Source organism: Mauremys mutica, chromosome 4 (assembly GCF_020497125.1).
Source record: "Mauremys mutica isolate MM-2020 ecotype Southern chromosome 4, ASM2049712v1, whole genome shotgun sequence".
In the NCBI taxonomy this organism is placed as follows: Eukaryota; Metazoa; Chordata; order Testudines; family Geoemydidae; genus Mauremys; species Mauremys mutica.
The window spans coordinates 71,643,199-71,659,470 of record NC_059075.1 but is presented as its reverse complement, the minus strand read 5'-3'; the positions used below and the strand labels follow the sequence as shown (position 1 = coordinate 71,659,470).

At 42.0% G+C, this 16,272-nt stretch overlaps 1 protein-coding gene across 1 annotated transcript in view; it reads right to left on the bottom strand.

Annotated features, from left to right (window-relative positions):
- SPI1 (Spi-1 proto-oncogene) overlaps positions 1-9,997 on the bottom strand; it is a 29,934-nt gene extending 19,937 nt beyond the window's left edge. Inside the window, exons 1-2 of the mRNA XM_045012197.1 lie at positions 9,684-9,997; positions 1,008-1,101 (exon numbers count right to left, since the gene is read on the bottom strand). Coding sequence (XP_044868132.1) covers positions 1,008-1,101; positions 9,684-9,728 — 139 coding nt within the window. The 5' untranslated portion in view covers positions 9,729-9,997. The remainder of the gene's footprint in view (positions 1-1,007; positions 1,102-9,683) is intronic.
- Positions 9,998-16,272: the final 6,275 nt, after the last annotated feature.

The following is a 16,272-nucleotide window of genomic DNA, read 5'->3' as shown; positions in this document are numbered from 1 at the left end:
AATTGTGGTTTGTTTCATATAGTAATGAAGGATCAGTAGAGTTGTGCTCAATGTTCATGGCAACTAGGAAAATGGTCACACTTTTTCAGATGATACAGACGGACCTGTTTCCTGCATTTATCACATTAGTAATGTCAAAAGAGTCCAGACTTGGCTCAGCTCAAACACTAATGAGATCTTACATCCACCAGACCAAAGCCCAGATTTAATTCTAATAGGATTTTTAAAATATAGGAATCCACCAAATTAAAACCTAGCCAAAACACCAACAGGCCCTCCAAGCTCCAGGTACACAACAGCTCTAATTCAACATTAATTGGATATCACATGTACAAGTTGAAACAACAGATTAACATGTGTTTCAAAGTAAACCAGTTTACATACAATCAGTTGTAAGGTGATGAGAAAAGGCCGGTATTAACAGATTTAAAGAGAGGCATATTCTCAGGGTCTGGGGGAGGGTGAAAGTTTCAGGTAGGTGGGACAGCAACCAGGAAAGGTCAAGATAGAAGAGTAGGTTATGTGGGATTGAAGGTGGTCAAGAGCTCAGTGGTCAAGAAGTCAGAGGAGAGGTAGAGATGAAAGTGAGGTCAGAGAAATAGGGAAGAACAAATCCATGTCCATGGAGCATTCTGAAACTAGGTGAATGAGTTTGATTTGGGTTGAGAGATAGATAGGAAGGCAATGGAGATAATGAAGGATAAAGGTGATGTAATCCCACCTTCTGAGGCAAGAATGTAGTCTGGCTGCAACATTCTAGACTCATAGAAGATTTATGTATGATTTCAATACCTTCTGAAGTTATTTTATAGAAGCATATGATATAGTTGGTAGGCTGCAACAGTGTCATTGTGTTGGATGAATAAATATTGTTACTAATTCCAAAATACATGTATTTACTCCATATACCATAAATGGCATTTTTGCTTCCTCCCTGAATGCCCTAAATATCTCTTCTCCAGGATCCTAAGATGTAGCATGCTTCAGGGAAATTTTTTCAAACTTACCACCGTGACTCTCTCCATCACTGTTGAGATATTGGTAATAGTCATGGGGCTGACGGTAGAGGTCTGACTCATAGGATACCACGTCTTCTGAGGGCTGCAGAGAGAGGAGGAATGGTTAGGCCTGAGAGCCTGGACAAAGCTCTTTCACAATTATTTAGATCAGTTAGGCACAGGAGGGGAAGGGGGATGCCAAGACACTATCTGTCAAGGAGAGGATGGGGAGAGGAGGGTCTTCAAAAGTTCTTATTTTACTAGCAGGGAATGAGGAAAAAATAGAAACCAAAAAGTAGCCTGCAAAACAGGAAGTTCACCTCCTGGGAGCCAATGGGAAATGAATTTGCTGCTATCTATGCAGTAGACAAGGAGATCCCGTTCATCCTACGTAGTCCTTTGGCTAGCAGTTAGAAAGAAAAATAATTCAAGGACTTGTGTAATGCTGTAGGAAAGATGTGTTCTTGGAAACCAAGCACAGGCCATGATGCTATGCTACCAGCATAGGTGGCAGCATGCATGGCTCCTCCATAGTACTGGCAGATACCCACTCTCTTCCCTCCTTCCCATCACCAGTGCAGGCAGACCTCTGCCTTAAATGCTGGCTTTGGGTGCTTGTGGGTGGTCTATGTGAATGGTGCTGAGGTTTGTGACTGCTAGTAGGTGGATATAGGTGGGTGGTCATGCTGGGACTACAAGATTGAAACACTTCATTTCTGATCACTTGTCCAGCACCAGTGTTCAGAAAAGTTCACTGGTGCTGTAAGCATTTCTATTGTTCTCCCTGAACCGTTTCAGTCCCCTGGAACATCCCAAACACTGGATACTACAGCGTGTATATCATGTAATGTAGTAAGGTATTTTAAAATAAATTTGGTGGTGTTTTATATTAGTTATGCATAACTCAATTGTTTCAGACTAAAAAAAGTTACTCTTTCTCTCTTTGGCGGTTCCCATTCCCAGCACTATCTAATAGATCCCTGGAGTCTAGACTGCTGCTGACATCACAAGCAGATCCCATTTCCAAGCTCAAGAAAAGCAACAGTGCAGTATTATTCAGTGGACTTTGTTAAACTTTTGTCCAAATAACTTCATTGTAGTACTTTCTGGAGAAACAGGAAATTCTTACAATGTCAAGTACAATGAATAGCTTCTCAGACTTTGCTGCAAGAGGAAATTACAGTTTGGAGATAAATATAAACATTTCTATAATTTTTTCTTATCCTGCAATGTTTTGCTTAATTATTTTATTTTGCTCTCCCCCATCCTGAGATATTTGGGCTACACTTCTCTTTGTGAAAATGCCACAGGCTTTTCAGACTTGTCCACATCCCTTCTGCTAAATTCTCTGCTTTTAACAGTGCAGAGAGGCTAAAAGGTAATAATAAAGGTAATAATTGGAGATATACCAATCTCCTAGAACTGGAAGGGACCTTGAAAGGTCATCGAGTCCAGCCCCCTGCCTTCACTAGCAGGACCAATTTTTGCCCCAGATCCTTAAGTGGCCTCCTCAAGGATTGAACTCACAACCCTGGGTTTAGCAGGCCAATGCTCAAACCACTGAGCTATCCCTCCCCCCACTGCTCAGTGATGCTCAGTGATCCCACTTTTCTACTGCAATCCTAAATCAAAATTTGGAGCAACAGTGATCAATATCCTTCCCCCCAGTCTGTCCTCTCTCCCTTGAGTGACTGAAATTTTAGGGGGGTTGGTTCTCAAATGGGAACCCATGCCATGCTCCTTCCCTTGTTTGTTTTCCCCTCCCTCGTCATGGCAGAGGAATCCAAACAGCACAAGGAGGCCTTCTGAGGAGCTACAAAGGAGGATGTCTGCCATAATTCCTCCCAGCCTATGCACCCCTTGCTATGACCAGGGAAAGGGACTTAGCATCTAGACTTGACTTGGTAGGGCCTACGCATCCCTCCCCAAACAGCCAAGTATTCCTGGAACCGGCTATCTTCGCTGATTGTACACTCTTCAGAATTACATTAAAAAATCTCCCCAAAACTCACTTACCCCCAATCCAATTCAATCCAAGGGAAAAGTTTCAGGGTCGCAGCCCAGGTTTTTAAGTAGGTAATTGAGTCACTTGGGAAAGAGTCTGGTATCTTTTCTGACTCTCCTTATTGCCAAAAAGAAGCTCTGGAGTCCTAGGTCTCATCCTCTGTGCTTCCTCCTCTCTAATTATGTATCTGATGATGTGTACTGTGGCTTAGGAGCTCCCTCCCACCCAAGATGATTATGATACAAAAGAGAACATCTGCCCAAAAGCAAGCGACTGCTCAAAGGACTGGTGACCACCTCAAAAGAAACCCCAAAAGGCCAAAAAACAGGAAAAAGTCAGAAAGTATTCCAGATCCTCATCTCCTGCCATTAGATTTAATTCCTCCGATGAAGAAAGGGGTACTCTTAGCTTTGGAGTATAATAAAACCAAGCTAGAGAAGCAGGAGAGGTTCTCTCTCCCACCCTCCCCCCAGATTTGTTTGAAAACATGGGGAGTAAGGTGATGGTTGCCATTAAGATTCTGCCAGAACAAGAAGATGAGCAGGCTAGTGCATGGGAGAAGTATTTCCCATTGAAAATTAAAAGAGAATTTGCCTTATCTCATTGATTACTCCTTCAAAGATGGCAGTAGGGCGGAGTATGAAACTCACAACAAAGGGGAAAGGGTGAGATGGCAAAGCACTGAAATGCTACAGGGTCCTAGACTTTTTTTCTCCAAGATCAATGCAGCAGTGGCAGCACTTCTGGAAAAGGATGTGGCAATTCCTATAGAGGGGGATTTCTTCCCAAAGGATAAAGAGGATAGAAAGATAGAAGTGAACCTTGGAAGGGACTTTGAAGCTTTTTTAGTGTCCTTCAAAGCCTCACTGGCACCATGTACTTTGTTAGCGCCACCTGTTAGAATGTTCTGATGAGATGACCTAAAAAGCCACAACTGAATTAAAAACAATACTAAAGAAGCAGACAGATTGCTGCCATGGCCTTAGAGAATCCATAGAACTAACTTGTTGGCCAGTGGATAATTTATTCAAAGCAAATCTTCTGTGCCTCAAAATTCTCAGGTACAACTGTGCAGGAAAAGCTTGATAAAGTGGTAGCTAACAACCAGGACAAGCAAAAGTCCAAGAAGGACATTAGGCTCTCAAATAGGACAGAAGCTATATTCACTTGTACCGACAAACAGAGGTACCAGAAAAAGGACTCCTTTTATTTGAGGGTTAAGACCTAGTCCCAAAACACTGAAGGGAAGCCCAGATCGCAATGAGTCCAACCCCTCCTTCCAGGTCAGAATGACTGCAACAGAACCTGCCTCCATCCAGAAATAGGCCTACAGGGCAGTATATACCACTTCTTAGATTTCAGATAGATGGGTACAGGACAGAGTACAGCATGGATACTCTTTGGTCCTCCTGGTTTCTCCTCCACATCCTTTCTTCATGCCCTCTCCAACTACAAGTTATCAGAAACATCAAGTAATCCTGATTTCTCACACCTCCAACAGCTAATGATAACGATTCCTCAAGAGAAAAAGTGCTGAGTGTCGTACTCAATTTTCTTCATAGTGGGAAGAAAACAGGAGTCTGGTCTGTATTAAAGTTCAAGAGGCTGACCAGCTTGATAATGTTCTGAACTGATGTTCTAGCTTCCACTGTCTCTCCAACTTAACTCACTGTATTTCGTTTCCATATATATGTCAGTAAGAATTTCTGAAATCTCTCCTCTTGGAAGACATGAGCCTTAGTGCTTCTTCTTAGTCATTTGTAACCACCATTGACTCTCCCCCCACTCATAACTCATAAGAAATAATTCTTACTTTTTTTGACAGAAACTTCAACACACAAAAGAAAAAGAATTGCACATGCTAGTTATGCAAAGTGCAGTTAAAATATTAGCCTGTGTAATACAGAGAATTTCAGGAAAACATCTGTGTGTTTCCTTTCACCCCAAATACCTGAGTCTGAAAGCATCCCAATCCTCCATAGCTAGATGGATCAAGTGCTGTATGATTGAAACATATTCAGCCACACATAAACAAGTTCCAGAAAGGTTCACTCTACACATTCCACAGCAGCATCCTGTACAGAAAGGGCCTCAGCCACCACAGAGGAAATCTGTAAAGCTGCCACCTGTCATCCGTAAAAAGTTGTATAAAGCATAACCAACTTCACATTCATATCTCTGAAGACGCATCCCTTGGCAGGAAGGCCAAGCAGTGGTCCCAAAATAGATAAATACTACCAGTTTTAGATAAGGGAGAGAACTTTCTTCTTTCCTCCTTGCTTCTCCTTCCCTAATATTTTTTTCCTTACTACTTGTGATTCCCCAAATTTGGGACTGAGGTGAGGCCACAGAGAAAATGTGTTACCTGATGATTTTTGTTCTGGGACTGACCTCTCGCCCAAGACCTCCCACAAAAGAGAACTCCAAAGTCACGTGAAGTTTGTGCTGCCATCACTATTTACAGGAACGGCACAGGGCAAATGTCTGATGGGAGAAGAGGTCAGTTCCAGAAAGAAAATAATGAAATAGCAAATTTTCCATATTCCCCCATTTCAGTATAATTTTTACCAGCCAGTAGTCTCTCAGACTTCATTATCACTCACAAATCTAACTGTCTTCAGTGGGAGCTGTGGGTGCTCAGCACCTCTAAAAGCCAGGCTTCTTTTATTTAGGTTTATTTATTTATTAATTTAGATGCCTAGATTTTAGACACCCTATTTTGAAAATTTTGGCCTAAGATTCTCTGTCTTGTGGTTTATTGGCCTTCCTGGTCACTGCTCCCTTGGACAAAAAAAATATCATATTAATTCTTGCATCCCATGCCAGTCTGCTCCTCACAAGGACCTTAAAATGGAACTTCCTATCACCAGTGTATCTAAGTAGATTCTCTCAGCTGTATGGGTGGGATGACTGATCTGTGAAGATGGACAATAAATTGATGACAATTTGTCTCTCCTTTTCCTTGATGAACTCTGTCACAGTAAGACTGAATGTTTTATCTGTCCTTCATAGAATTCACCTGAAAGTCCCTCCTTAAATCACTGTTTAGTTTCTGCTTTAGGTTTCATTAAACTTATATTTTTGTCTGTCATCGGGAAGAGAGAAGAGCTTTCCCTGAGCCTCCTTCTCCCATTGACACCAGCATGTGTTCCTGTGGTCTCTTGGCCTCCCCACCACCACACACTTTGGGCTAGCCTACCCTGTTCTGGAGCCCCCCCCAACCAGGCACACATTTTACCAGGTAATTTAAGCCATTATTACTTCTGTGATACACATTGATCTGAAACCTTTTTCCAGACAGGAAACAAACGAGCAGTATATTTTACTTTTTAGAGATTTTAATTGATGTGTATTATGATAATTCCATGCCCTCTGAGGAAGGGTGACAGGAAGTTTTGCTAAGAACTGATTGTGCTTTGAAGCTGGTCTCCTTTCCTTCATGCCCTGAGCTACAATATGTTATCCAAGACCTCAAGCAAGTGTTCAGCAAACACACAAATCAAATATGTCATTGATATTAAAGGGAGAATTGCCCCACCCTACCTCTTGATTTGGCAAACCTAGATAAAATTACTGCAGCAAGAAAAGAGCTACAAAGCTATTTGGACAGTGTAAATGTCAGAGGTTGAGAAGAGTCGCCAGTGGTCCAACTGAATTCCAAATAATAGTCTGAATATTTTTCTCTAAGATTTTGTCATATGGTTCAGTCAGAATGTAAATTTTCTGAATTCTGTTTGGGTTTTTGGTTTGGTTTTTTTTCCCCTTGGTGTGTGAATATGGTTCAATCAGATTGTACATTTACTGAATTCTGTTTGAGTTTTTGTTTTGTTTTTTTTCTCCCGGGTGTGTGATTCAGAAATACACAACTCCCCGTGATGTGCAGCTGAGACTGGTTTTATGGACAAACGCAACCTTATTTCCTTGGAAAAATTTACAAAACTCTTTTTCAAAAAGGATGGGGAAATCATGTTAACCTCTTCACTCCACAAACTCAGTGGCCCACATAGGAAATGCAGGTATGCTGGACGTGCTGTATATGGAGGATTTCTTTCCTCTCTCTCACACACAAAATTTCACACCAAAGCTGTTGGTTCTACAGGTAGCTCCTTAGAGTTTCTCAGGCATCTCAGGGCAGCACGAGACAGAGGTTTACATTGTAGACCTTTCTGCCTTGGTGTTGAAGTGGTTAGATCCAGAAGTGCACTAGAGAGGACATTTGTCCCAGTTTATAGGATTCTTCCCACTGCATCTTCCACATTAATTGTTTAGCCTTCAAAGAAAGAAACTGTGACTTTTAAGCCATATTCAACCACCACTTTCCAAACCAAGCCTAATGGTTCTCTAGCAGAATCAGGAGGAAGGCAGTTACAGACACACCCTAAACTGAAAGGGGAGGGACAGAAGAGGGAAGTGTCACTTCACAGAAACCCTGTCTCTATAAACAGCTAATGTCTGTCCCCTAAAGAGTCCCAGTGGGCCAGCCACTTACAGTGAAACTGTGTGTGCTCAAATTGCTGGTACGCAAAGCACCTAAATTCAAAACAAAATTTAAAAACTGTGGAAAATACAAAGTAATCTATTTTTGAACACTTTTATCACATAAATCAGAAAAAAAAATATTTGTTCTGTCAGGTGATTCACTAAGATGTGATTCTATTTCCACTACAAATTGTCTCTCCTCTGAACAGAATGTAGCTAGAACTCCAATCTGAATGGATTAACAAAGGTTATAATAATGGGCAGATGGTGTTGGATTTTCACTCACTCCACACCCTGGAATTTGAGAGTGGAAGAGAGACTCCTCAGAAAGAGTGTTATAGATGAATGAGACCCTTAGAGCCATTAGGAAATCTCTTCTCTCTCTTTTCCCTCAAGACTCCAGGGGAAGATTGGGTCAGTTTTTGTAGTAATGCTTGTCAAAGAATTCAGAATTGTGGCATGACCTCAAAACAAGCCCAGAGAGTCATTTTTGGAGAACAGTGGAAATCTCAATATTCATTCAGTTCACTCAAATCCTTCTCAAATTATGATCCTGACAGATTCGCAGACAGACTGACTGGACTGATGTAGGCAACATGGGACACTAATAATTTTGCATGCTCCTTCCACCCATGGGGCAACTTTTGGATTCCATGGTCTCCGGTCTGAGAAATGTTGCAATAGTGTGTGAAGGGAGAGATCCTGCTACAGTCACACATATTTTGCTAGCAACATTGATGCCAACAACTGAAAGCAATTAAAAGGGATATCTTTTTGGAGGATGGATAGGGCGATGGGAGATGGCAAAGAGAAAACATGGTACAAATTTTGCCAAAGTGTCCCTGGGGCTGTACTGTCTCCTAGCTGAGTACACATGGCCTGTAAGAAAAGCATGTGCCAAATAAAATCCCCTCATTTGACTTCTCTAAAACGTACATAGAGTTAACAAGTGTACGTAGGGTCATCACCCACCCATTCCACTTCAGAGACTCCCCATTACAAATCTGGTGTTTCTGAACAGCAGGTTGGTGAAACAACTTTCTTAATAAACTAAGGCTTAGTTACTTAGTTAATAAGATATGGATCCCATGGTCCTAGTCTGAGAGATCCTGCTGCAGTCACACACATTTTGCTATCATCATGGATGCCAACAACTGAAAGCGATTAAAAGGGGTATCTTTTTGGAGGATGGGTAGGGCGATGGGAGATGGCAAGAGAAAACATGGTACAAATTTTGCCAAAGTGTCCCTGGGGTTGTACCGTCTCCTAACTGAGTACACATGGCCTGTAAGAAAAGCATGTGCCAAATAAAATCCCCTCATTTGACTTCTGCGGAATTTATATAGCGTTAACAAGTGTACTCGGGGCCATCACCCACCCATTCTAATTCAGAAACTCCCCATTATAAAGCTAGTGTTTCTGAACAGCAGGCTGGTGAAACAACTTTCTTAATAAACAATAACCCCCAAGTTAATTACTTTAAAATAAGAGTTAACAGTGTAACAAAGCTTCAAAGACAAAAGGGACAGAAAGTCCTATGATCACTTATAAAAAGGAAAGTTTGTGTCTCTGGAAAAAATGTAGAGATTTAGTTAAGGTTTTATTTTGAACTTTCTAGCCGACTTTTTATAGTCCAAAAAAGGAAAGTTTTCAACCCCATTATACACAGATGGGTGGAGTGAAGTAGGGGAGATTTAGGATTATTTCAAAGATACACATTTCACTCATATTTAAGATAAAAATCTATAGAAACTGAATCCAGAGACTAGAATCTTGTCCCTTGCAAACAGCAAGCAGCCGTGGAGTTTCCAAAATATAAAACCAGCACTTGGTCGCTTTTATCTCACAGACTGGCAGATATTTTAAATACATAAAATTATGTTTAACTATACAGATTTTAAATAATTACAACCTCAAACAAAACCCAGCTTTTATACCACAAAGCCAACTTTGGAGAACTGATGTGTTACATCCATAAAATATAAAAATACTCAGAAACTATACAAGTTCAGAGAGCAAACATTAACTTCCCATTCATTAGAAAACTTGTCACTAGCTTTATACATTGACCTGAACCCAACTTTCAGGCATTAGAAACACAGACAAAAAGAGAGGCATTCTCAAATAGTAAAACTTAATTTGCTTTGTCTTTTGTTGCTGAACCCAATGAGCCATATTTGGAATTAACCCCATATACTCACAGGGGAAATGAGGGGAAATCCTTCCATTTTGCAAGCTTGCAACATTCAGCCAACTTCTTAGTGAATTTTCTAATTTCAATTTTCAAACATCCAGAATAACTGACTTTAAAAGTTGCATTAAAAAAAACAACAAAAAAACACAACACAACAAAAGTGAGATCTTTGGACTCCTTGAAGTCCCCTTGTTGTAATGGATCTCAGGATAGGAGAAGGGCCCTAATTAGCTTTCATACTTTTCTGTAATAGGTTCTGAGGTGAGAACCTTCCCTAGACTTATCTGAAGTTCCTGATTTTATCAAATGTCTGTAGAAGGGAGATAGTCCCTGGGCTGTATCAGCTCAGTGTGACATCACATCAGCCTCAAGCCCAGTTTGCATAAATCTCATTTCAAGGAGTTATAGTGCTGAAACAGGAAGTCTGTCACCAGCCAGATCTGCCATAGGCAGGTGCTTACTACATAACCAACAGCGCAGGCCCCACCAGTAAACAAGCATACTGGTGCAGTGTTTTTTATTAACAGTGAGAGAATAGAATGCTTCATACAAGTAGAGTTGAAACACAGTGATGTTACAGCTCTCTGGTTTAATGCAGTGACACAGACCTGAGTTAGTGACGCTGCCTATGATGGTAATACAGTTACAAGAACCTGCATTAATGTAGCCCTGTGTTGGAGTGATGCAGCAACATATCTCAGTGTCCATGATACCCCTTTCTGGGAGCAATGCATGCTCAAAGATACAGTCTTAAGTTCGTTCCAAAGGCTGAAGAGAACCCCATGGACACGGCTTAATAATTGCTTCTAATATGGAGTTAAATGATTCATTGAAAGTGGTTAAGACCCTTCATATGTTTCCTTGAGGCCTCTGAACTTATTGGACTGTGGAAACGGAAAGCAACAGTGGGGAGTGGAGAAGTGTCCCTTTTTGGGTACGTCTACATTGCAAAAAAAGACTTGTGGCAGCAAGTTTCAGAGCCCAGGTCTACTCACTCATGCTACAGGGCTAAAAATAGCAGTGTAGATGTTCACGCTGAGGCTGGAGCCCGGGCTCTGAAACTCAGCGAGGGGGGCCTGTCCCTTTGTGTAAAGAATCTGAAGATTCAGATCCTAAGATTTTCCTGAGCAGACTCTGCACCAGCCCTTCTTCCCATACATCATTCCTCCCTCTCTCTGTCCTGCTATTTTACTTACATGTGGCTGCCCTGAAAATATGTGTCCTATCATTGTGCCTGGTGCTGGCAGGAAAATGAGGAGGCATGGAGCAGGGTGTGGGGGTTGAGGCCTTGCAGCCTGTGTAGAGCTGACATTCTCTCTAGCTCTGCAAAATGCCTCCTCATCTTGCAATTAGTTGTTCTTATTTTGGAAAAATGAATTGTGGTCGTTTGGATTGTTCCCCTTCATTCTGTGCCCTGTGCCACAGGTTCTGCTTTTGACAGGAGCATGCTCACCGCTCACCTGGGACTATGTGTGGGGGAATTTCAGCTAAAGTGCAAACTTCCTCCCTCTTACACTGGTAAAACCAAAGGCCGGTCACAAGTTCCTCTCCTTCCCAGCCCTGAAGAACCCAACAAACAAACCATATTAGCAATGGGCTGGGGCTGGGACATGATGGGAGGTTAACTCTTGATGTCCTAGATTGACTTTCTTCCATACTGACTGATACTTAAGCATCACATTCCTATTTTGCTGACACCTGAAAATCTTGTAGTTTACCTTGAGGAAAACAAGCTGTTAAATAGTTCACATAAAAGACCACCTTCATCTCTGATAGGTAGCAAGCTTAGTGGGTACAGGGAATGCAGCAGCTGGGTGGACCTTGATGTTAGTAAGAAAAAAAGGAAAACTACAGAAATATAGATTAGATGTGACTTCTCTAAAAGAGATACAAAATAAGCTAAAATCAAATGTAGAGTCCTCATTAATGGTTCATTGTCAAGTAGGATCCTACAGAGATCCATTCTGGGTCCAGTCCTATTTATATTTTCATTTGTGACTTGTAGCTTGTAGAGGGGAGTTCACTAATCAGATTTATTGATGATGCATATCTGTGAAGGGATCAAAAGTACTTGAAAGACTAGGATTAAAATAAAGCACATTGTTGATCATAAAATGTAAAAATGATCAGAAATCAATAAAATAAGATTAATTAAAAACAAATGTGAAGACAGTGAAATACACAAATCTTGAATATGGGTAACTGGTTGGACTGTGGTTATAATAGATGATAAACTGAACAAAAGTAGTCGTGGCTATCTGGACATTATGTATATGGAAGACATGCTAACTGACTGTTAATACAGTGAAACACATCTTAAGCACCCACTGGAAGGTAAAACAAGTTAAAAGTGGTGCTTAATTCAGGTAGCCTTCTACTAATGACAAAATTCAACTGTAGTCAGTATATTGGCAGATACTTTGGGGCTGTCATTTAAGACAGGAAATTACCTAATAAGGATGGATGTGTTGCACAAGCTTCACTGTACTCAAAGGAATTCTAGAAAGAGGATAGGTGTCAATTATCGTACTTTGTCAATTAGAACAGAATAAGAAGTCATAAAACTTGAGCTACGGAAGGAAATACACTGTAATTCTAAGAACAGTCCAGCAATGGAACAAGCTGCCAGGGAGGTGGTAGAATCACCCTCAGTTGAAATGTTAAAGGCTAAGACAAAACACTAATTTAGAGTACTAGATTTTGGTTAGGGAAAATAACAATCCTGTTGTGATTCAGCCTAGATGACTATCTAATCTGTGACCAGGCCTATCACTGTGTATTTTAGTGTTCAAAGTCACTTGTGAGGTCCTTCCAACCCAAATGAGTCTATAAGTAGTTTAATAAATTCAGATACACTTTGAATTAAGAGTGTATCCATCATTGCTCATTCCTAAAAGGATGCCTATTAAGGAATGTATGTTTGGCCCAGCCTCTCCGGATCCCAGAACGTTTTATGAGATTAGACTATATATATGTGGAACTACATATATACAGGTGGGTTTCCAGATTATAATATATTAGCACACCATTGTGTAGATATAGTTTTAATCAGGCCATGAATTTTAAAATGCAAGAGGCTTATCCCACTGCCCGCCCCCCCACACCCCCCACTCACTCTGTCAGACACATCCATGGAAAAGACCCAAGTGCTTATAAAGAAGTTCTCGGAATTATTTTGATTTTTCTCTTTCTCACTATCTGTTCCCACCAGAGACAAACTCAGGTGGGTTTTTTTCTCTCTCCAACCGAAGTGCAGGGTCCCAGGGTCTCCATTAATATCATTTAGTTTTTATACAGTACATGGCATTTTACAGATAAAACATAATCTCTGCCTTGAAAAGCTTCCAAATTCAAATTCTACAAGACACAGAAAAAACAAGAAGCAAGATGAGCAGGTAAATGAAGGCCAAAGTTTACACAAATTAAGGTAATCACAGGTTCCTTGGTTTTGCACTGAGATTGTTCTAGGTTTGTTTGTTTGTAATTTTAAATATTTGTATCTATTTGAAAATAGCATTTGCATTACTTTGGTTTCGGGGTAAAAGGCAGCATTAGAAAGTCAGAAGTCGTCAATTTGAGGATGGATTTTAAGAGGGAAAAGGAAGCTGCCTGGCATACAAGAACAATGATGTCATTCAAGGCAACAGGGAAGGGTGAGAAAAAGCAGAGAGGCATTTATTGGAGAAGAATACAGAGGTTGCCTGAAATAGGTGAATGGCAGGAGTTGAGAGCTGAGATGTGGGAATGAACAGAACTATTTAGAGTCTTGAAGATGAGAACAGATAGTTTGAACTTGATGTCAAATGAGAGAGGTAGAGCCAGAAAAAGTACTCAAAATTGGGGGTGATGGAGTCAGAGCAATGGAAGAGGAAGATGATCTTAGAAATGGTATTTTGAATAATCTGGAGGATGTAAGGCCAAAGCATATTTCCACACAAAGTGCACACAACTCTAAGAAAGGGTACATGATGTTTGATGCTCCTCACACACAGAGTGTACTCCATATATTGAAAAGGCTCCTGAAGTTGCCTTGAAGCATGCTAAAGCAGCCTTTGCTTTGTTGAGAGTTTGGGAATAACTCCTAAACTGGAAGATAAACCTCTGGAAAAGTTTAACAAGAGATTTAACGTAATCAAATTACAGAAGACCCCTTCTCTAAACAACTTTTCTCCCTGCCAATGTATATGGCTGAGGCACATTTTAAGCAGCCCCACCCCCAATTCTACCCATTTATTCTTTAAACCACCTCTAACCACAAGCTACCAGAACAGAAGAGTTTTAACTTACAGCCACATCACACTGAGGTCCCTTTACCTCAAACCTTGCCTGGTGCTCACAAGGTAATTTTTCTTCCTACCAAAACCACATACAGGTCTTTGCCTCCTTTTATCTTGGTGACTCTTGTCACAAAAGAGCCCTTATGCAGTCTGTGCTGCTGAGCTCTGTTGTGATGAGACATGGCCTCTCTGCACACTAGGATCCCACAGGTCTTGTATACCCTCCCCACAGCTATGTTGTCTATAGGATTTCCACTCTCTTCAGGGCTGAGGTGGCTTGTTGGCCCTGTATACTAAGAGCCCTGATGCCATGAGGACTTTACCCTACACTCCCAAGAGCCAAGGTTCCCATTAGCTCTCTTACATTTTCTCTGCATCTGAGGTACCAGGGGTCTCTCTCTTTAACCCTTTGTTACATGTGCTACCACCGAGGCCCAAAATACAAAGCCTTCTTTATTTCCATGGTGGAAATAAGAGCAGGGCAAGAGCTGATGTGAGTCTCCTCACATTTATTACCCCTTCTTTACAGATATGGAGCTTGAACCTAGGTAATCTAACAGACTGAACACAGACACTACGGACAGACATACTCTATTGTATCTATGTGAGATCCTACTGAAGTTCCCCTCCAAGTCCTAGAACACTAGAAAAGGTGTGCTGGTATAGCAAAAAAAAAAAAAAAAAGTGTGTTTGCTGGTATAGCTTATACCAGTTCTCTGAACCAAACAAACTATACCGACAAAGAATTTTATGCCAGTATAACTGCATTTATACTAGGGTTTTTGCCAATAATGAAATATCACCAAAAATCACACTTGTAACTGACATTATTATACTGGCAAGAGTCTGTAAATTTAGACCAGGTCTACTCTATCTCCTGTCCACACAAACTTGCTGACTTTCTAGCACATGGAGATAGACTTCACCTTTTAGCCCAGGAGAGGGAAGTTCACAGCCCATCCCAATCTGCCGCCCACAGAAAGGTTGATATCCATTGGTGGTGTGATGTGGCTATATAGTATTACTGAGGCAAGATTAAAAAAAAATAGGGTCCAGATTGTCAAAAAAGGTCAGCATCCAACAGCTTCCACTTAAGCACCTAAATATGTATTTAGGTTTTCAAAATGCTCAGCACCCAGCAGCCCCCCATTGTGAACTATCTACTCCTAGACCCACAAGGAAAGAATTCATAGTTCTTCTTTGCGAGATTGCTCATATCGATTCCAGTTAGGTGTGCGCGCGCTGCATGCACAGTCGTCAGAAAGTTTTTCCCTTAGCAGCTCCCATCGAGTCGGCTGTGGAGCCCCCTGGAGTGGCGCTGAATAGATGACTCTGCTGACACAGCCCCTCCTCAGTTCTTTCTTACCGCCAGTGATGGTCATTGGAACTGCAGTTGCTTGTGTAGCAAGTGCTTCCCTTAGTGTCTATAGTAGCTGTTAGTTTGTAGTTGTAGTTATAGTTTGTATATATAGTTGTAGTTTGTAGATAAGGTATTCGGTGTGGGGTTTATCTCCCAATCCCTTCCCTTCCCCTGGATTCCAGGGCATGCCTCGGACCCAAGGGTTTAAGCCCTGTGGAACCTGCAGTAAGCCTATGCCAAGAGGCAACCCCCAGGACTCGTGCCTGAAGTGTCTGGGGAAGATGCACCAGACAGAGAAGTGCAGGATCTGCAAAGCATTCCACTCCAGGACTAAGAAAGAGTGAGACTTCCATCTGAAACAGCTTTTGATGGAGTCTGCTCTTCGCCCCCAGCCTGCCGCGGACCGTCAGGACCCGGCACCAAGTGTGTCCTTGCGGAGCGCCCTGGCCTCCGTATGTGACATGGCACCAAGGAAGGACTCTGGCCTAAGAGACACTTGGGACCGGCACTCCCCAGCGTGGCAGACTGCGGAGAGAACCCGGTGCTGCTCCCACTCCCCAGTGCCGCGCAAGCAGCACAGAAAGACTAATAGGGGTCATTCCCCCGTGCTGAAGACAGTGGTGCCGGCGGGCACAGCAGCAGTGTGTCCTTTGCAGGAGTACTCGGCACCAAGAGCACAGGAGTCAGTGCCGTCAACTTCAGTCCCGTTAAGGGAGCCGTCGAGTCCAGCACTCAGCAACACTACTGAAATGCAGTACCAAGTGGCGGAGTTGGAGCTGCCCTCTACCCTGGACACTTTTGAAGCTGCCAGGGATCTGATTGCCATGACGGCACCTCAGCCCCCAGCAATCAGAGTCAAGCTTCTGGTGCCACAACGACCGGCACTGCCTAGAGGCAAGCTGGCTATGATGAGGAAGTCGCCCTCCCCAACTCGGCACCGATCCCCGTGGCACTGCTCC